The sequence below is a fragment of the Pseudorasbora parva genome, chromosome 13 (genome assembly GCF_024679245.1).
Source record: "Pseudorasbora parva isolate DD20220531a chromosome 13, ASM2467924v1, whole genome shotgun sequence".
NCBI lineage: Eukaryota > Metazoa > Chordata > Actinopteri > Cypriniformes > Gobionidae > Pseudorasbora > Pseudorasbora parva.
Window position 1 is genome coordinate 7,255,874 of NC_090184.1, and position 22,240 is coordinate 7,278,113.

At 39.0% G+C, this 22,240-nt stretch overlaps 1 protein-coding gene across 2 annotated transcripts in view; it reads left to right on the top strand.

Annotated features, from left to right (window-relative positions):
- The window catches only part of agtpbp1 (ATP/GTP binding carboxypeptidase 1), a 66,976-nt gene that overhangs the window by 21,708 nt on the left and 23,028 nt on the right, over positions 1-22,240 (top strand). The window contains exons 9-20 of one of the 2 annotated variants that reach the window (XM_067413056.1): positions 1,865-1,902; positions 3,044-3,252; positions 3,355-3,532; positions 3,775-3,875; positions 9,233-9,349; positions 11,170-11,654; positions 12,083-12,166; positions 15,259-15,345; positions 15,427-15,575; positions 15,766-15,853; positions 15,953-16,097; positions 18,967-19,117. In XM_067413056.1, the coding sequence (XP_067269157.1) occupies positions 1,865-1,902; positions 3,044-3,252; positions 3,355-3,532; positions 3,775-3,875; positions 9,233-9,349; positions 11,170-11,654; positions 12,083-12,166; positions 15,259-15,345; positions 15,427-15,575; positions 15,766-15,853; positions 15,953-16,097; positions 18,967-19,117 (1,832 nt within the window). The remainder of the gene's footprint in view (positions 1-1,864; positions 1,903-3,043; positions 3,253-3,354; positions 3,533-3,774; positions 3,876-9,232; positions 9,350-11,169; positions 11,655-12,082; positions 12,167-15,258; positions 15,346-15,426; positions 15,576-15,765; positions 15,854-15,952; positions 16,098-18,966; positions 19,118-22,240) is intronic. The other variant, XM_067413057.1, reaches the window with a different exon arrangement.

Here is a 22,240-nt window from a genome sequence, read left to right on the forward strand (position 1 = left end):
GAATGCCCTCTGCAGAGGCTGTACTGGCCCTGCCATCATCTGGACTGACTGCCAGGCCAGCACATTGGTCCTTACACACGAATGTGGCACCACTGCTCGTCAACAGGCTACTAAGAATCTTTTGGAATGCTTCAAAGCGAACCTTAGAAAGGGCGACCCAGGGGAGGAGAGGCTGCTTGCATTAGAATTGGGGACAAGCCAAACTTCCGATGGAGGGAAGTGAGGTGAGCAGCATTTTTCCTTGGCCAGATGGCACCAGATGGACTTCTCCTGCATGGTCTGCAAAAAATTAGTTTCCTCCTCCCCCGTGTCGCACACGGTGCTCATGGCTCTCGTTATCACAACGGCCAGACATTGAGCATTTGCACCTGAACCTCAAAGGAGTACTTCAGCGCTGGGAAAGTGAATCTGTATTTAAACTGGATCATTAATGTAGTAGAAATTTGAAAATAAATAAATAAATACTTTAGTGCTTTCTAGACTGAGAAAAGACAGAAAACTTATTTTTGCCTCATGGGGATGAAAGACAACAATTCCCAGAATGCTTTGCTGCCCTACGAGGCCACTCCCAAAGCCACCAGATTACTGAATTACTGATCACTTTCCCACCGCGACCGCGTTCATTTTCATAAAATCAGTTCAGTTAGAGAACAGACACTACAATTAAAAACTGAACGTGTGTTCAATATGTGATTTTGCCTCTGAGGGAGTCTCACAGACCAAAACGCTGCAGGAGTCAGATATTTGACAGTCATGGATGGGCTTGTGATGAGAGCTGAGGTAAACGCGTTGGACATAGATTCACAGCGCATGTTCAGTCTGGCACAATCATTCGAATATACTCCAGGGTTTCTACTGATACAAAGCCATATGATAATCGCTGAAGTAACCCTTTAATGGACTCGGAACCTTCATGAACTCCTTGTATTCTGCTTTTCAGCATGACGAGTTATGACTGGAATAAGTATGAAAATGGCCCACTGGATTGTGGATGCAATTCTCCTGGCCTAACAACCTCTAAGGCTTAGCGTGCCTCTTGGTAGTGAGAGCATTGCAGTCTCTTTGGTTCTGGCGAATGGTGCCTCATTATAATGTGTGCTTCGATGTTCAGGTGAGTTTCTCATGATTGTCAAACCCTGGACCACCCTTTTTCATAGTGTTCCTTCCTCAAGAAAGAGAACGCTTCCCAACTGGTGTGCTTGGCTGCAAAAATAACTAATTTATAGAAAAGGCATCCGCAGCTGAAGTGACCTATTCCCATTGCAATGCAATGTCCGCTAGGGGCAAAGGGGGACTAGGGGTCCGGCTCCCTGGGTGTTGGACAGTTGTGAGTGAGTTAAGTGCACTTGTTACTTGGCATCTGAACTACAGAGGGTCATGACGTTAGTTAGTTAGTTAGTTAGTTAGTTAGTTAGTTAGTTAGTTAGTTAGTTAGTTAGTTAGTTAGTATAGGAACTCCTAGTGTCTGTATTTTAACACATCCAAGAGACCGAGAGATAGGGAACATCCTGGTTACTATTGTAACCCCTATTCCCTGATGGAGGGAATGAAGACATAGTGTCCCTCCTGCCACAACTCTAAACAGCTGCTGAAATGATCGAGATACCATCTTGACTCCTTAGCACAAACCTGAATGAGTGAAGCACGCCAGCCCTCTTTTATACCCGGATATCCGGGGAGTGACTGGACAATTCCATTAAACATTTCTGAATACTTCTGAGGTGTTTGAGGCTTCCAATAGCAACCCCTAGTGTCAATATTCCCTCCACCAGGGAACGGAAGAGGTTACAGTGGTAACCAAGACATCTAAATATTACAAAAATGGCATTGATCATTAATTTTATTAGATTTTTTTCCAACACAGGGTGGCCTTGGACACACTAGCAGCATTACTCAAGTCCGGTAAGATGCCTCCTTGGATGATTAATATTGATTCATATGACGTCAATATTAAATATACATACAGTGTGTATATTTTGCATGACATGATTTGTGTGACTATTCCCTTAATAGTTTTGCACATTTTTATCGCAATTAAAATATACAAGTTAGTTTAATCACAGTTCCGTATTAAAGCACTGTTTTCATTGAAGCTCACACAAGCATACTTCACTCACACACAGAGATCGGCGATCATGCTCTTCACATAGAACGCTACCCAGCAACTTTTATTAATAAAATAGATCCACTACTGTATCACTATTTCTCAGCAACGAGGGGGTAACGTTGTTGGTTTTGAAGTAATTAAACTTACAGCTTTGTTGTTAATAGAGAGAGACACTGAACAGATGCAGGTAATTCACACACGCATCGGCCATCTCTCATATCGCTCTCTCTCTTGATAAGAAATTAAAATAAATGCTATAATGCATTAATTCAAATATAAATATTGTGTTTGCAAACATCAATAACAGTTTTAAGTTGTCAATGCTAACAAATGACCAAGGTATAAGCGGGTTAATCCAAAGCTAGCTGTGCATTATACAAATTAAATACACTTCGCTGCGTGTGAGGCGGTTCTTTGCCTCCGTGTTGTCCATTAAAATATTTTATCCTTTATATAAGGGATTATCCTGATATTTAAATGTTGTGAAATACTTTTACAATTTAAAATAGATGTTTTTTGTTTTACTGTATTCTAGAATTTTTTTTTATCTATTCCTGTGATGCACATTTTCAGTATCATTACTCCAGAAAACTGTTGTGCTTCCTTAATATTCCTGTGGAAACTGATAAAAAATTAAAAGTTGAAGTTGCAAACAGCAATTATTTGGAAATTTTTTTTTAACATTTATAAATGGCTTTTCTGTAACTTTTGACTAATTAATGCAACGTTGCTGAAAAAAGTTCATTATACACACACACACACACACACACACACACACACACACACACACACACACACACACACACACACACACACACACACACACACACACACACACACACACACACACACACATCCAATGCTTTACACATTGTTGCAGAGCTGTTAATGATGTCGATAACAGGTCTCTCTCTCGTGTGTGTGTGTGTTCTTTAGGAATGAATGCCCGTCGGGCGGTGGACAGAGGATATCTTCCCACACTACTTGCAATCTACCAGGACTGGCACCGCAATGACACACGTCACCGCCACGTGGTCATCCGCAAGAGCATCCTGGGATGCATCAAAAACCTCACCAACATTAAGCTTGGCAGGAAGGCCTTCATAGATGCCAGTGGGATGAGGATCCTTTATAACGCATCCACTGTATGAAAGTTTCAGATAAAGTTTTATTTTATTTGTAATATTATTGGAATGTGCCGAACAGTTTCACCACAGTGTAAAGATATATCACTATGGTGTGTTCAGGAGTGCCTGCCTGTCCGGACACTAGATCCACTGGTCAATACCTCCAGCCTAATTATGAGGAAATGCTTTCCAAAGAACCGCCTACCACTGCCTACCATTAAAAGTGTCTTTCTCCACCCGCTGCCACACATACCAGCTGGTGGACCAGTGGCGCAGCTGTACAACCAGCCGCCAGGAGGTAAAACACACTTGCTGGTGCCAGAAGGGTGCATGGTAATTCTCAAGTCAAAATGCACCATATTTACTGTCTTTCCTCTTGTTATTGTAGATGACTTAGAAAAGAATTCTAAATAATTATTTTTCTTGCTCTCCACTCACCTCTTTGAACATTTAATATCAGCTTTAATATCAGCACTGAGTTCAGTATTGTTTGATGTGCGTAGCGCCAGTGGTAAGATATCCCTGTGTCTTCTGTGTTAGTGGATGATGTAGTTGATGAGAGCGACGAGAACGAAGCTACTGAGGTCGACACAGAAAATGAAACGGAAAATGAGGAGGATGAAACTGGCCACAAAACACAGGTAACAAAACGTTAAAGCTTCACTATGATTCTAGTGATCAACCGATGTGGGTCTTTTAATTTCTGATACAAATATTTAGAGAACAGGGTGACTGATTGTGAGTCTTAAAACAAATGTCATGCCAGCCCTAGATATGTATTGCATTTATTTTTTTGTGCAAATTTTTCACCCCAATTTTCATTATTGTAACAATTAAATACAATTTTCTTTAAGTTATTACAATTTTATAAGAATTGTATTTATTTATTTTTCTAATTTTGAGGTAAAAATGTCCCAGCAGTTGTGTGGTTCACTGATACAGTACCAAATGAGATACAATCAATGTTGTTTTAGTATTATTTATATACTATTATAGTATTCATTTGATTTAGCATTTATTTGTATAGTTTTTTTTTTTTCATGTTAATTTTATTTGAGATTCACACTTAATTTATAATTTATAAATAATACATAAATTACATTTTGGGATCATTTTGAAGTTATGCACTATTTTGTTATGCTTTTTTGAGTTTAAATATTTCTATTTATCTTTAATTACTTTATTTCATCAACATTTTTCATCAAATATTTATATATTATTACATATTTATACATTCTTTTCGTCATATCCGGGGTGAACGCTGGCGCTACCTGCTGCCGCTGCTCCTGGATATTTTGACTTTTAGTAGTTGTTTTATTGCTGTTTTAAGCTGTTTTATAGCCATCATCTATCTGTGATCTGCCTGTTACGCTGACTACAGCGAGTTCGGACCACCGCACGCTATCAGCTGATCTGTGTGATACTTCTCGCGGCTGCCGGTTTGCCTGCCGGTTACTGACCTCTGATTCTTCACTCGAGGTGCCTTTGGCGCGGGAAGCAACTATGAAGATCATCGGACTGCTTGTATGGATTAACTACGTCTGGGTCATCCTCTCTGCAATATACCACCCTGCAGTGTTGATCCTTCAATATTCTGCGGCGGAACTTCTCCAGCTCCGCTCCCGTCCTTTTGAACTCCCGTCAGCTTTACATTTCCATCCAGATGTTGCGTATCAACCACGTCGACCGTACAGTCATCGTGGGTCTCGACGAAGTTACACCATCGATGACTCGTGCTCAATACGGTCATTCTGGTCGTCGAATCCACGTCCAGCAAGGAGGTCTACACGCACTGTTGATCATGGTGTACTAACCAATTTGGCCAGATCGGTTGGCAACGATACTGGAAAAAACAATCTCTCCTTTGGATTACTCAACGTACGATCACTCTCCAATAAAGGACCTCTGGTGCATGATATGCTGTCTGACCGTAAGTTTGATTTCCTCTGTTTAACTGAGACTTGGCAGAAACAGGATGATTTTCTCCATCTTAACCAGTCTGTTCCTCCGGGTTATGCCTTTATTTGTAAATCCCGCGCTACTGGACGGGGAGGGGGTTTGGCAATACTTCATAAAGAGAAATGGAAAGTATCCCAGCTAATTGTGCCTACATATTCTTCATTTGAATCGATTGCCCTAAAAATCAATGGGGCTATTCCTACCATTCTCATGTCTATCTACCGCCCCCCTAAGAGCAATCCCTTCTTTTTAACTGAACTTTCTGAGCTTCTGACTTACATATGTCCCATGTCTCCGAATGTTATCATGCTGGGGGACTTTAACATTCATATAGATGAAGTCACCAACACAAGCACAAGAGATTTTCTATCCTGTCTGGATAGTTTTGGTATGCTGCAATTCACTAACTTGCCCACCCATTCTAAAGGGCATATCCTTGATCTAATTTGCTGTTCTGGCATTATTCCGTATAATTGCTCTGTTTTCGACTTGTCCATATCAGACCATCTACTTGTGTCTTTCTGCATCCAACTGACAGTTTTTAAGGTAAATCTGTGTCGTTCTATCCAATTTCGGAACATTAAGAACATTGATGTGTCTTCTTTCTCTGATGAACTTGCCATCTTTTCCAGCAAAGCTGATTTTACTGATGCTGATGTACTGGTTTCTTATTATAACAATGGACTAACTAAGATTTTGGATGATTATGCACCTGTGAAAACCCGGACTGTCTCTTTCATTCATTCTGCTCCATGGTTTACCCCAGAACTTCGTCAACTTAAAACTAAAGGTCGTAGGTTAGAGCGTCTGTATGCCAAATCTGGTCTCACTGTACATAAACAAATGCTTTCTGAACATGTCCAACTTTATAAGGATGCACTCAGTAGCGTACCGTGGGGTTTCAGTCAGGGCCTTCACTAACGATCAACACGCCCCACGCCATAACAACACACACACACACACACACACACGTTTGTTTTTGTGACATATGGGGACATTCCATAGGCGCAATGGTTTTTATACCGTACAAACCGTATTTTCTATCCCCCTACACTGCCCCTGCCCCTAAACCTACCCATCACATGAAACATTCTGCATTTTTACTTTCTAAAAAAAACATCATCCTGTATGATTTATAAGCATTTTGAAAAGTGACATGGCCAATGTCCTCATATTTCACCCTCTCCTGTGTGTCATAATACACACACACACACAAAATACAATAATGCACTGTACGCAATACTACTACGAACTTTGCTTTCATAGTGTACACGCGAGACAAAAAGGCAATTTGACTATTTATTGATGATACTGCACTCACGTGTCGCCGTTTAGGCAAATGGTGAAAAGAATCAAAATCAGCTGGCACAAATACTCTTAAACAAACAAAAATACGGACCAACAGAACATCCAAAGAAACAGAAAAAACACTGCTTGTTAGCTAACATTACCGGCTTGACATCAGGATCGATCATTCGCACGCAGCCTGTCATCCGCGGCGGCCATAGTTTATTTCACACAGAATTCTCACAACCCGCGAAAAGTTCAGACGGCTGATGACATCAGCAGGGGGTAGCACACCGACACATCGCTGGGCCTCTGGGCCGTTCTATCACTACACATCAAATTTTGATTGGCTAATGACCCACGTCAGTCAAAGCTATGGTCCAATGGAAAATAGCAGCTTCAATGGAAGGCAAGCTATTCTACTAGTGCTGGTCCTCGGGGCTGTGATGCGTTTAGATGATGACATATGGAAAATACACCAAAAATAAATACATTCTTTCTGGAAATATAATCGTAACTATATATATATATATATATATATATATATATATATATATATATATATATATATATATATATATATATATAATGATTTTGACAGGGCCAGCAGAGAAGGCCCTGCTGGCCCTGACGGCCCACCACTGGATGCACTGTCTAAAGCTAAATCTGATTATTACTCTATTTTAATTGGAGCCAGAGAAACAAATTCAAGATCTCTTTTTTCTGTGGTAAAAAATATCTTACGACCACCGGATTCTCTGCCATCAGACATGTATTCTACCACACTATGTGACAATTTTATGACTTTTTTTGAGTCTAAGATTAAAAATATTCACCAACAAATACTTGCTAGTAACTTAGGTTATAACTACTGCTGCTCAGTTTTTCAAGTGTCCCCACACTCTGGTCTCTCTTCTTTTTTATTACCAACTGATGCGGAGATACTGCGTCTTATCCGGGAATCCAAGCCTACTACCTGTTGGCTTGATCCTCTGCCAACTCACTTAGTCAAAGCCTGTTTACCATCTTTATCTACATTAATTTCTAAAATTATCCATTGTTCACTTGCTTCTGGCTATGTTCCCTCCTATTTCAAATCTGCTATTATTACTCCAATCCTTAAGAAACCAGGGGCGGATCCATCTAACCTAGATAATTACCGTCCGATTTCTAATTTGCCATTCATCTCTAAAATTCTGGAAAAATGTGTTGCAACACAGGTAAATGATCATCTGTCCAAAAATAACCTGTTTGAGCAGTTTCAATCTGGCTTTCGTCCGCACCACAGTACAGAGACAGCTCTTGTCAAAATCACTAATGACTTGTTGTTGGCAGCTGACTCTGGTTTATTAACCATTCTTGTCCTTCTCGACCTGAGTGCGGCCTTCGACACCATCTCGCACAAAATACTCCTTGACAGGTTAGTTTCTATTGGGATCACTGGCATACCCCTGTCCTGGTTTATATCATATCTCTCTGGCCGTACTCAGTTTGTCCAATTAAAGCACTTCCGATCAAGATCATCGACAGTCACTACTGGTGTTCCTCAGGGCTCTGTTTTGGGTCCACTTTTATTCATTATCTATCTACTTCCACTTGGTCATATTTTCAGGAAATATGGCATTCACTTTCACTGCTATGCCGATGACACCCAGCTATACTTATCTTCCAAAACCTCTGACTTTTTTCCACCACCTCTCCTGTCCCGTTGTTTGGCTGAAATTAAAGACTGGCTCTCAGCTAACTTCCTTAAGCTTAATAGTAGCAAAACCGAGGTCCTACTTGTAGGGACAAAATCCACATTGAAAAACTCTGACTATATACCTGTGGATATTGATCAACATCTCATTTATCCCTCTTCACAGGTTAAGAGTTTGGGTGTAATTCTGGATAGCACACTTTCATTTGAAGCCCATATTAATAATATTACACGTACCGCTTATTTTCATCTGCGTAATATTAATCGCCTTCGTCTATCCCTTTCAATGAACAACACTGCAATTCTCATTAATGCACTAGTTACCTCACGTATTGATTACTGCAACGCTCTTCTTACTGGTCTTCCTTCCAAACTTCTCCATAAACTTCAGTTGGTTCAGAACTCTGCGGCTCGTGTTCTTACTAGAACTCCTTCTACCATGCACATTTCACCAACTCTCCAGCAACTTCACTGGCTTCCAGTGAAATATAGAATTGACTTCAAAATCCTGCTTCTCACATTCAAGGCACTTCACAGTCTAGCTCCTCCCTATCTTACTGATCTTCTTCATATTTACACTCCTTCACGCACTTTACGATCCTCACTATCACTCTCTCTTGTCTTACCACGTATACGCTTAAAGACCATGGGAGCTAGAACTTTTAGCCATGCGGCCCCTCGCTTGTGGAACTCTCTCCCTCTCGATATCCGTAATATTGACAGTCTGCATACTTTTAAATCTCGTCTTAAGACCTACCTTTTTACACAGGCTTTTTTATGATTTACTACTTATTTTTCTGTCTCTATGATGCATGTGTGTTTTAAGTGTGTTGATTTATGTATTTATATTGTTATTGCTGTTTTTCCCTGTAAAGTGACCTTGGGTGTTTTGAAAGGCGCTGTTAAATAAAATGCATTATTATTATTATTATTATTATCATGTGTACACAATCATATTCTATGCATACTTGTTTCTACTTGTTTGCCTAAATTGGGGTCCAGAATATTTGTAAAAGAGCAATCAAAGTTCATAATTTTTGTTATGCACTACAGAATGATGACATAGAGACGGATATCAACAAACTGCGGCCCAGACAGATCAACATGCGTCCGTTTGATGAGCTCAGAGTCTACGAGCATTTCTGTCGGGAATACACAGAGACTTTTGAGGTGAGGACATTTCTGATGAACTGATGAAAGGTCAATAAAAATGCATGTAAATTACAAATGACTTTGACTACGAAATAGCAGACACAAAAATACTTGATACCTAAATGGTTTTAACCTACCTGTAAAGCTACATGACAAAAAGTCTGTTTTAAATGCAAACGTTGTTCATTGAAGGTCATAGAAGATTAATAAAATCTATTTTTGACATTTTTATTTTTTTAAATCCTCCTTTACAGCAGTGTCTGTCTAAAACTTTTCACATTACTGTAGCTTTGCAGGTAGGTTTCTTCAAGAGTCTTGGAAACACTGCCATAGGTCTTCTGGATTTAGTCTGTCGCAGTTTTTTCTGTTTCTATATATAATCCCACATGGACTTGTGAAGGACCGGCTGTTATCAGACTCCTTGTGCATACAAAAATATCTGGATTATTACAATTAATGGCAAAAGTATAGAAGCTTAGAATTCTGAATTGCGAGTTATAAAGTCAGAATTGCAAAGCATAATCTTGGCGGTTATAAAGTTGACTTTATATCTCGCAATTGTGAGTTAATTATGGAATTACCTTTGTCTCAATAAAACTGAACGAAACTTTTTCAGAAGCTATCAAAAATATGCCATTACAAAAGAAGAAAAACACATTGAAAAAAAAAAAAAAAATGAGCTCAGTCACACATATGTAACAGGATATTCAGTATGCTTCATTCTTTGTTAAAGTTTTTCAAAGATTCGTTTTTGCAAATCGTGGATTGTGAATGCATTGCCAAATATTTAGCTTACGTTTCTCAGTTTTTCATTTGCTGTTTTGACACAAACCTCTCGTCGGGGCGGGCTTAACAGAGATCTACTCTGATTGGATGAAGAGCTTTTGATGGACAGGTGCTCTCTGACCTGCCAAGGGGGTAATCTAGCACTCGGAAAGCGTTCCACCCCTAGAGGCGGCCATTGCTAACCAAACCATCACCTGCTGTTAGCATCCCATTGACTCCCATTCATTTTTGAGTCACTTTGACAGTGAATAACTTTACATCTGAGGCGTTTAAAGACACCATTTGTCCATTGTTTATTTCTAAAGAAACACGACAATGTATAAAAGGCTCCATTACATTGTATCTTACACTATCGCCCCGTAGAAGCTGTTTTTGTAAAAAATAGGCTAACGATTGCGTCATAACCAACGCGACTCTGTCGCACAGTTGAGAAATTACCGTATAGACCTGAGGAGACGCTCAGAAACAATCTTTTACTGTCTATGAGGCAGTCGGGGGGACGTGGAAACATAAAGTCTGATAAAGTCTAGGGAGAAGAATGGGGAGAAGCCCATAGTGAGCCAAAAGCAACGGGAGAAAATATTTAAACAACGTGATTTAGATTTCACTTTCCACAACTACTAGAAGACCTACAGCTGTCAGACAGGAGGCTCACGTCACATCTACGTCGTCAAGCTCAGCCTGAGCCTGCGCAGTTCGCTCAGCCATCAGGAAATGAGTGCCTCTGATTGGCCTCATTTTTCCACCGTTGAAGTCAATGGGATAGCTCTGTCCATTTCTTTTACTGTCAATGTGACCTGCGTATATTAGAATGATCACACAGTGCTTTATATTAGTTCGTAAAGATGAGCTCTCGGGAGGGACATGGATCGGCGGCGGCTTTATCTTCATCATCTTCTTCGCCGCTTGTTCTTCAAGGCAGCAGTACGTTTGTGTTATTGAAGTAACCAATAATATCAATAAAAGTTGTATCTATGTACACTCCAAACGATCCTAGTGTGAAAACGTTCCTAATAAACGGAGGATGATCACAGTTTCTGTTTTGTTCTCAGGAGGATGACTTTGAAAGCCCCAGATCTTTCTTTCCTCTATCAAGCGGCAACGCAGAGCTTCATCGTCCCATCATCATTCCCACCACTCCGACATCCACGGGGCCTCAAAACAGATGTTCCCCGCAGGGGGACGTTCTGCCGCCCGGTGGATCACCTCTGGAGCTGGACAGCATCTCTATATCTAAAAGGCCAGACGGCAAATCGGACTGCGATCTGGTTTATAGTTTGGGTCGTCTGGTTCTAGATGGTGGCGTGAATGGAGGCTCTGTGGATGGGCCTCAGGACGAGAGTGGGGAACAAGCCGATCTGGAAGTGCCAGACACAGCGGCACTGCTGCCACTTCATGACCCTGACATCTACTTAGAGATGGTGAAGAGTACACGCTCAGTGCCAGCCTACACAGAGGTGGCATACCCAGATTACTTTGGGCATGTGGCACTCAACCTCCGCGAGCCCATTCTAGAGAGGGTTTATGGTGTCCAGAGGTACTTAACAAAGTTTTATTTTTGCTGTGAAATATAATACTTGGTAAACTTACTAAACAAAACACCAAAGTCGTATTTAATTTAGTGACGATATTCCAAACCTTTTGCTTTTTTCTTCTTCTGTGGAGCACAAAAGGAGATGTTCATGCTGCTCTTTTCCACACAGCAAAAGCCAGGGACTGTCAAGCTTACAAAACATCATAAAAGCACAATCAAAGTGTCTTATGAATTATATTCCAAATCCTCTGAAGATCAAACTGAAAATTTAAGTTAATCAACTTAATCTGAATCACTGAATGTTTTGTGTGGAAGGGAGCGTTCTTCAGAACATCTCATTTTGTGCGGCGAAGTAGAACGAAAGTTACAATTTTAAATGAGTAAATGATGACAGAATTGTATTTTCTTGCTAAGACATTCCTTTTCAACAGAATGAAGATCTTCCAGGACATTGAGAGGCTCATTCACCCCAGTGACATCATCGATAAAGTCGTATATGACTTAGACAATCAGAGGTCAGTGTGCAGTTTTTAAGAAAAGTGAACTGTCTTGCTATGATGAGTTAAACAAATTCAAGTGTTTTTATTACAGTATTCTTAAATATAAAATTTTCATCAGCAAAAATGAACAATACCTTTTTTTTTAAGGAATACTAATACAACTAAATAACAATACAATTTATGAAAGGTTTAACTAAATTAAAGGTATGATAAAATGTTTTTAATGTAAGAATTTTAGATTTTTACATTCATGTAAAATATAAAAATATTAGGTGATAATCCCCTAATAATAATGTTTTTTAGTGTTGTTTTTATTATTATCCTTCCCTTTTATTCTTCCGCCCTTGAGTCTATGGTGCCCATAGTCAAGTCACCTTTATACAGCGCTTTTAGAATGCCGATTGTTTAAAAGCAGCTGCACGGTTAACAGGGAAATATTGCAACAAAATTTGATTCAGCTGTACAGTCGCTCTGGAGAAAACGGTGATGTCATTAGCTCAAATAAAATGATCATATAGTGTCAATCTACAAACTGAGGAAGCCAAAAGCCAAAGGTGACAGTGGCAAGCAACCAAAACTCCCATAGATCTGTTTGTGGGAAAGTGCTGAAATCTGGAGCACAGATAGAGCACATTCTCATCATTAACCACAGCAATTTCTCAATCTCAATCCCCCCCGGGGCCACCAACTAAATTTTCACTTGCGTTTATGCTAATAACTTTTGACCCGTAAGGTCAAATCTTAGAAATCCCTTTTTTTTTTTTTTTTTTTTTATCTGATTCCTTGTCTGAACACATTTCAAACTCGTCCTAGACAATTCATACCATTTTTACAAAAAATGGCTCAGATTATCTTCAGACCATGATGACAAAAAGTTATTAAAAGCTTTTTGATGAACCCAACTGTTCTCGGACAATGTGCATGCAATTCAATAAAGAGAATGCCAAATTGGATGTTAGGCTATATTTCCGCAATGCTTTTGGCTATTGAGAATCTTCAACTTGTCATCTCAAGCATGACCTCAAGCTACATGCATTTCAGCACATCGCCACCTATTGGTCTGGAGATATAAAAAAATACAGTTTTTCCTTAAAGCTACACTGTTGCTGCGTCCCAATTCGCCTACTTATACTACGTCCTAGAAGTATGTCCTCTTTTTGTGAAGAAAAGGTATACACTTTTGAGTGTGTAGCAGAAAAGTATGCAAGCTTTGGGACATACTACTTCACCATCTTTAACGGACTCTGTCGCTTAGTTACGTGCATCCCGTCACCGTTTATCTGCCCTGTCAATCATCGTCAGATTAGTCACAGTTCAAATTCTCCACATTCAGTTTAATCTCCTACCGTATCGCAGAGAAATGTAGGCGCTCGTTGATCTGCCATTTGTGGGTCCGAGACTCTCTTCATGTGTTTGCAGTTTAAATGTAATGATGCATTTAAAAGTTAATGGCCAAACGTGTCATTAAAAAAGTTCATAATGCTGCTGCAGGTGAAATATAATGTGGACAACACTGAATAAATATATTTTGTCAGGTTAAATACTGATAGTCGGTCACTCAAACCCCTTTATCTAAACTTCTCTACTTAACCGTCTAACTCGTACATCCGCCATGTTTGTAGTTTTTTAACGCTTTTTATCCACGTTTGTAGTTCTAATCAAATCCCAGTCCACCTCGCAATGGGTTGTGGGCACTATCAGCTGTTAGAGTGCCCAACGATCCATACTGTGAATTCGGACCGGAAATAGTAAACCATCCGGGAATCTTTGGAATACTCTTTTCAACATACTACAATTTGGGACATACTAATTCTATTTTCGAATACTATTTAGGATGGAAAGTATGCGAATTGGGACGCAGGGTGTGTAACTTTTTTAGTTTATTCTTAGCTTAAACACTTAGTTCTTTCAAAAATATATGTGCTCATTAATGTATATTTACTTCTTTTTAGTAATGAAGTATTCTTGTAAGTTTATAATATGCCACTGAAAATACATACGGGTGAGGGGTTCGAATGCCGGTCGCCATGTTGCCCCTCCATCTTGAAAGTACATTAGCCAAAGAGGGACATATCTGTAAATTCAAGCTTCGCCTTTCGCATTTTAACACTCGATGGCACCGTGTCGAATGTGAAGAGAGGGATAGCCATGTTAATCTTGGACTAAATCGGCCACCGTAGGAGTTAAAACGAAATCGGAATTGAGAGGAGCAGAAACTAATATTCACTGGATGGTCATATACCTTTACACCGCTAGAATATATCACACAGTGCAGCTTTAACTTCTAAATGGTTTTCTCCAAAATCATAAAAGTGGTTTAGTTGGATTCGTTACTGCAGCATGTCAAATTGTATGCGATTTTCCCATGTCAGCCATTTTGGGTGTCAGACTTTTTGAATTTAAAAGTAAAATGCTTTTAATTTTATTTAAATATTTACAAACACATTAACGTATAATTATGAAACACGGTATAGTTCATTGGGATTTCTAAAGTTTCAAGTTTCAAGACAGTGTCACCTTCCGATCAAAACTTGTAATGATATTTCTAAATGTTAATAACTATTGATTAATTTGACCTATTTTAATGAAGCTAGCCGAAACTCAACGGAATCATACTGATAACAGGGATACCATTTATGCCATATTCGGACAAATTTACTGCCATTTTGAATTTCTTTAAAGACCTCTTTTCAAACTCCTCGTATTCTGTCTGTCTGATTCTCATCAAATTCAGCTCAGATAATTTTCAGACCATTCTGGCAAAGAGTTATTAAAAGCTTTTTGACTAACCAAACCGTTCTCGAATAACGCATCAAGAAATTTGATGGCGAGGTGCCAGGCTGATGCTGAGGCTTTATCTCTGCAACACACTGACACCAAACTTTGTCTCCAATATCAATTTGGTAACTATTGGTCGAACACCATAAGCAGTTAAATCATATTACATGTGATTGAAATTATGCATGTACATATATTTTCAGCCAATTTGACTAAAATCATTTAAAAAAATGTTTTTAATTACCCATGTTTATTGTTGGTGTGATGTTAAATGTTAAATTATGTCAAATGTTTTTTTTTTTTTAAATTGTCTTTTCAAAACTTTTCAGTTGTCCAGTTATTGACAACGGGGAGTCTCTCAAGTTCAACTCTAAATTTGAGTCTGGAAACCTACGGAAAGCAATACAAGTCAGAAAGTACGTGCAGAAAAAGCTTTTTGTTGTTGTTGTATAAATGTGTCTTTCATGAAATGAAGAAGCTATTTTTTCTATCGGCAGGTTTGAGTATGACTTGATCTTGAACTCGGATATCAATAGTAATCACTATCACCAGTGGTTCTATTTCGAGGTGGGCAATATGCGTCCTGGAGTTCGTTATCGATTCAATATAATCAACTGTGAGAAGTCTAACAGCCAGTTCAATTATGGTGGGTCATTTCATGCATTAGTCCAGAAACATACTCTACTCAAGCACACAAGCCAGAAGTTCTTGTGTTCACGTACTTGCGTAGAGTATGTTTGGATGTTGTACAGTATTCAGCTCCTTAAATACACTCGGTCAGCCCATCTCGACCCATCAGTGTTTTTTACCTGCTGGTCTTTCCTGTGATGTGACAGGTATGCAGGTGCTCATGTACTCGGTACATGATGCCATCAACGGCAGGCCCCAATGGGTTAGAACAGGATCAGACATCTGCTACTACAAGTAAGTACAAGCCTTTATGTTGTTTATCATTGTATTATAGCTTATCAATTATATTGATTTGTGGGTTGTCACGCACTGACCTCTATTCTTATCATCTAGGAATCATTTCTCACGAAGCTCTATTGCAGCCGGAGGGCAAAAGGGCAAATCATACTTCACCATGACCTTCACTGTGACTTTTCAGCATAAAGATGATGTTTGCTACTTTGCCTATCATTACCCATACACCTACTCGATGCTGAAGGTACTCCTTAAATTGATGTGCAGTAATACCTGAGTGTGTCTTATCAAGAAGCACGTTAGTTTGATATAGTATGCCAGTTTGGGTGCAAAAAACTAAATATTAAATACAGTGACGTGCTGTAACAAAATGTACGTTATGAAATTAACATTCATAACATTTACATACTGTTGCCGCTGTGGACTAGTGGTTTAGTGCACAACACATGCCACAGCTCTTTTATTATGCCAATTAGGGATGCAACAATACAGTTAGTCCACAGTTCAATACATACCTCGGTTTTTAACCATGGTTTTCAGTTCGGTTTTTTGCTATTCTATTCTTAGGTGACAGGAACAGAAAGAGGTTAAGGAGAAAATGTTTTTATTGTAATACTCTTTCTTTATTTTACTTAAAAGACTTGAAAAATGTATTATATATATATATATATATATATATATATATATATATATATATATATATATATATATATATATATATATATATATATATATATATATATTAGGGGTGTAACGATATGCGTATTCGTATTGAACCGTTCGGTACGAGGCTTTCGGTTCGGTACGCATCATGTACCGAACGGTTCTTGGACTAATTCATTAGATTTGGAAAATAAAAAAAGTGTGTGAAATATAATAATATGCGTTCAACAAGGTAGCCCAATAACCAAAACGACATAACAGCCAATGCCCCTGACACCGCCGAAGTGAAAAAAAAAAAAAACACCAAATATGTTTTAGGCTGCTCAGTCAGGTGCTCGCTTACTCAGTAGGCTACGCGCTGAATGCTCGTGGCAAAATGGCTATTGCGTTTAACAAACCAGAAATAGAAGATCCTCCAATAACCAACAGGTCTGGTGTTTGGGTGAACTTTTGATTCTTTGTAAGCTATGATGGTGTTGGCAAGAGCGATGGATTAAAAAACAACGGTATGTCGCATTTGCTGATGGTACAGCAGCGGGAATAATTCATGTCATGTCAATCAACTCATTTACGCCGACAACAAGACGATGAACAGGAGAAACAGCCACAAACTATCCCACAAACTATCCCCGCAGCATTTAGACAGACATTTCCAACTTATTCAAATGGCAAAAGACATCACCGCGGCGAGTGGTCCATTTATAGCCGCGGATATGAGACCTTACGCCCGTTTCACACATACTCCGTCTGCGTTGCGTTTTTTCCCGTACCCATGTTAACGGATTACAGTTTTCACACTGCACGCGGATGCTGTCCGTCAGTCTGTTCCAGGAGCGGTGCGTCTGCAGCAGTGCACGGATCGTTTTCGTACCGAGTCTATTTTTTGCTGTGCTGCGTTGCTGCATTAAAGTGGTAGAACATTGTTCGCATTAAAATAAACATGTACTGACGCGAAAATCTACCACAGATGCATATCATGTAAAATATACTCTTGTTTCAAAGTCAACACATGGCTTTTTTTCTCTCAAGTAAAGCAACAAAACCACACTTTACCTGGCATTTAGGTTAAAAAAAAATGTGCCATAATGGATAGCACTTTCTTGGAGGTGAAAAGCAAAGTTCTTTTTGACCTGCAGGATTTCTTTTAAAAGGGTGTAAAAACGAAAGATAAGACGAGAGTCGGCTGTTTTTGGATATACTATTGTAAGTTTCTAATTTAAAATGTTTGTGATTTAAGGCTATAAACTGTGTTTAAATGTTTTGCCACTTGTGTGAGCTAAATCTAAAGTATATAAATATGAATAAATGAATTTAATAAAATGTTGTTTAAATGTAGTAGGCTACGTAACCTGACTTCTATTAAAGAGTAAACAACGATAATTGGAATTCTGACGAGGCATGTTCAGTAAAAACCTTTGGATTTTAAATAAAAAATAATAAATCAATGCTGTGTTTGTGGTATGCAACAGCGGATTAGTTGCGGACTGCAAACGCAGTATATGTGAAAGCACTACAGGGTGTGGGGCTCCTGCAACGCACACCGCACACGCTAATGTAAAGAGCTAATGTCTTGTTCCTTTCAACTACACAGAAGATGGGTAAAATATAGCTCCATCATTGTTCAATGTAAAAAAAAAAAAAAATCATACTTTGTTAGTTTTAATAAAAAAAATAATAAAAAAAGGTAATTTATCTGCCAATTTTTTCTTTTTGCTGTATCTAAAACATACCGAACCGTACCGTACCGAACCGTGACACCAGTGTATCGTATCGAACCGAACCGTGAATTTTGTGAACCGTTACACCCCTAATATATATATATATATATATGTATATATATGTATATAGCTCAGAGATCTACAGTAGCATTTAAGTATGAAATTGAATGAATAAATGTAGGCTAAAATTAAAACTACATAGTCTTCAGTATACAATATACATTGATCGAAAGCTACTGTATTGTGAATTTATTCGAGCAGTGAGTGATTTTTTTTCTTTTTCTTTTGTTGTTTTATTAACATAATTTTAGAGGTGAACTGTCCCTTTAAGGACAAGCGTTCACAATCACTAGGCTACACTGCTGAGACCTGCTCGCATCTCATATACAGACACACGTTATTTTACTTTCACTTTAGACAAAACTGTCTGTGTTTATATTAAATTAATAAAATGCAAAACCGAACCGAAAAAAAAAACACAATTCACAAGCGCGTATTGAACCTTGAACCCGTACCGAACGGTTCACTATTGAGTATTGTGTGAGTATTGTGGCATCCCTAATGCCAATATCAGCCAAGGAAGCATGCATACTTTAGAAATATAACAGAAAATGGATGGATGCAATCAGGGGACTATGGCATGATATTTTTAATATACCTTGATTTTTACTGGCTTCATCCTGATCTTGTGTGCTAAGTAGTATTCATTGATTTTGTTCCTCGTTCGTTTAGATGCATCTGCAAAAGTTGAGTGCTTTGGGTACTGATAAGATATACTACAGACAGGAGGATCTGTGTGAAACGCTGGGAGGAAACGGCTGTCCCCTGCTCACCATCACAGCCATGCCAGAATCCTCCAGCAATGACCATATCAGTCAGTTCAGTATGTATACACACACACACACACACACACACACACACACACACACACACACACACACACACACACACACACACACACACACACACACACACACACGGGGTGTTTCCATGTTTTATGGGGACTTTCCATAGGCGTATGGTTTTTATACTGTACAAACCGTATTTTCTATCCCCCTACACTGCCCCTGCCCCTAAACCTACCCATCACAGGAAACATTCAACATTTTTACTTTCTCAAAAAAACTCCTTCTGTGTGATTTATAAGATGTTTTCCTCATTGTCCCCATAATGTAGTGATTACCATCACACACACACACACACACACACACACACACACACACACACACACACACACACACACACTGAAACATCACTGATAAGAATACAGCCATAGCAATCAGTTTAGTTCAGGGGTGCCAAATTCAGTTCCTGGAGGGCCACAGCCCGGCAGAGTTTAGTTCAACCGTAATTAAACGCACTTGATCCGGCTAATCAAGTTCTGCTCCTCCAGGAGCTGAGTTTTGCACCCCTGGTTTAGTGGGTAAGAAACAGAATGCACTCCTTAATGCACGCTCACATGCACTCTCTCTAATGAACGCAATCACCCACATGCTTGAACACTCTTCTAATATACATTCTCATACATGATGATTTACACACACTCTCACAAACGCTGCCATGCACTTTTGCATGCTTGCTGTACACAATACATGCACACACTAATAATTCATAATACTAATACATTTGTAGACACCAGTACACATTGTACGATTTTAGGCTGTCCTAGACGAAAGATCAACAATTGTGGCAATTTCTGTGGTCGTGGCTTCTAAATGGTAAAGAGAGAGAGGTTCAAAAACGGCCGTTATCACAATGTGTTTGCTGCTACGACCTACAATACTTACCAGCCAATAAAAATGCAACATGAAATGGCGTATTGATCAACGAGACATGGCTCTAGAACATAAAATGACTAACCTTAATGTAATTTTACCATCCGCTACGGGACACAGTCGCCGGTGCCATTTTTGCTTTTCTGGTCACGAGTATGAGTTAACACTAGCCTAGAAATCTAGACGCACCCTAGCGGCAGCAAATTTAATTTGCCCGCAAGTGTGGTCTAGCAACTCTCAATACCCTTCTGAGCTGTATTCCTCAGAATCTGGACGGCCCAATCACATCGTGTAGGCTATAGAGTCGGCGGGCGGGGCCATAATGACGACGGCCGTGTTGCGTTTGCGTGCTTCTAGTAACACAGAAACTGGCGAACGGCGGCGGTCTTTCGAATCAGCTCTGCCCGCGCCTCCGGAAGACTTGGAGTTAAGCTTTTCTCTGAGAAAAGAACAAAGAGCGGCACTGAAGTCATTCTTAAAAAGGGAAGATGTGTTCGGAGTTTAGCCGACCGGATACGGCGAATGTTTAATCAGTCAGCGAGCTCCCCTTCACCGTCGTTGCTCCGGTTGGTGTAGCGCTATCCTATCGCGTGCAGAGGGAGTTTGAAAGACAACCGTTTATCCGCCCCTCGGATTGAGCCCTGTCTATGGTGAGTTTCCAGACCAAACATCTTGATGTGGGTCTGGCTTGTCAGGCTAAGTTAACACAGCTCTGTTTATCATATTATATACTTTTGACTGTTTAAAATGATGTTATGACGTAACTCTGTGCGTTCGCTCGGTGGCTGCTGACACTTGTTCACACTGCTAAGAGTAAAGCGCTTCTGCAGAATAAAACCAGTAACCGAGGATAACGCAGATATGATGCCATTGACAGACGACTCCCTCAGATGCTATGCTCAGACGTCCCGGCTCCTTGGTTAAAATAGCAATTTTCTAACAATTTACAAATAGTTGGAAACATTTCGGATATTGTAAGAACTCAACCGAACTAAATATATGACACTGGCCTGGTGGTTTTTGGATATTTTACTGCAAAAATACTACATAGTTCACCTTTAAGCTACAATTACACAATTGGCATGCCAAGTTGGCCCTTTTTTCCCTAGCTAAGACTTCATCCATATTCTCATCTTTTGCTTCCTTCTCTCTTTTTCAGCCATATAAAAAACACATTTGCCAAAGTGCATTTTCATTTTGCTCTATTTATTTACGACTAGCACACATTGATGATGTTTTTTCTCTATACTAACTTAAACGTCATCCTTGTACAGTCTACGCACATGTCATACCCAAGTTTATTAGATCCATTTTGTACAGTGTGATTTCTAATGACCTTATAGGATTAGTAAAAACTCACTTAATTTTGATATTTTCAACAAAACAAGAAAAATGATCTTATGTCATTTAATGCAGTGGCGTAGCCATCTTTTCAGAAGTGAGGGGGACAGAAATGTCGTAATACCGTTTTTTTTTTGGCCGATATAAATTTATCACATCTCTTGCTTTTAATTCGGTAATATATCAAATACACAGCTGAACAATAACCACTAATATCTATAATTTTTTTCTCCTATATTTTATGCCAATTTTATGATTGGTTTATGTAGCATACTTCAAACACTTGTGCATTGTCTCCATAGAATTTATGCAATGTAAAAAAAAATGTTATTCAGAAATATTATTCTGATGTAAATCATCTGTTCTCTATGTGAATATATAGTAAAGTGTAATTTATTCCTGTGATCAAAGCTGGATTTATCATCATTACTCCAGTCTTCAGTTTCACATGATCCTTCACTAATCATTCTCAGATGAGGATCTGACGATTAACACACATTTATGATTATTAGTGTTGAAAACAGTTGTGCTGCTCATGGTACATTTTTGTGGAAACCACCATACCATTCAAACATTTGTGGTAAAATTTAAAAAAGAGTGAAATTAATACTTTTATTGATCAGACATGCATTAAACTGATCACAAGTGATATTTTTAATATTACAAAAGATAATAATATATTTAAATCAGCACTAGGTAACTTTTCAACCTTCATAATATATTTTTTAAGACTCTTGTGATGATAAATCGACTTACAATAGGTTGAATGACACGTCTGCCATAGCCTGATGGGGTCTGTATCGTTTTTAATCGTACTTTTAAACTTCGGGTTTCGGGTAGTAACCCGAGAAAAAAAAAGAACTACAAAATCCGACTGCTTTACGGCATAT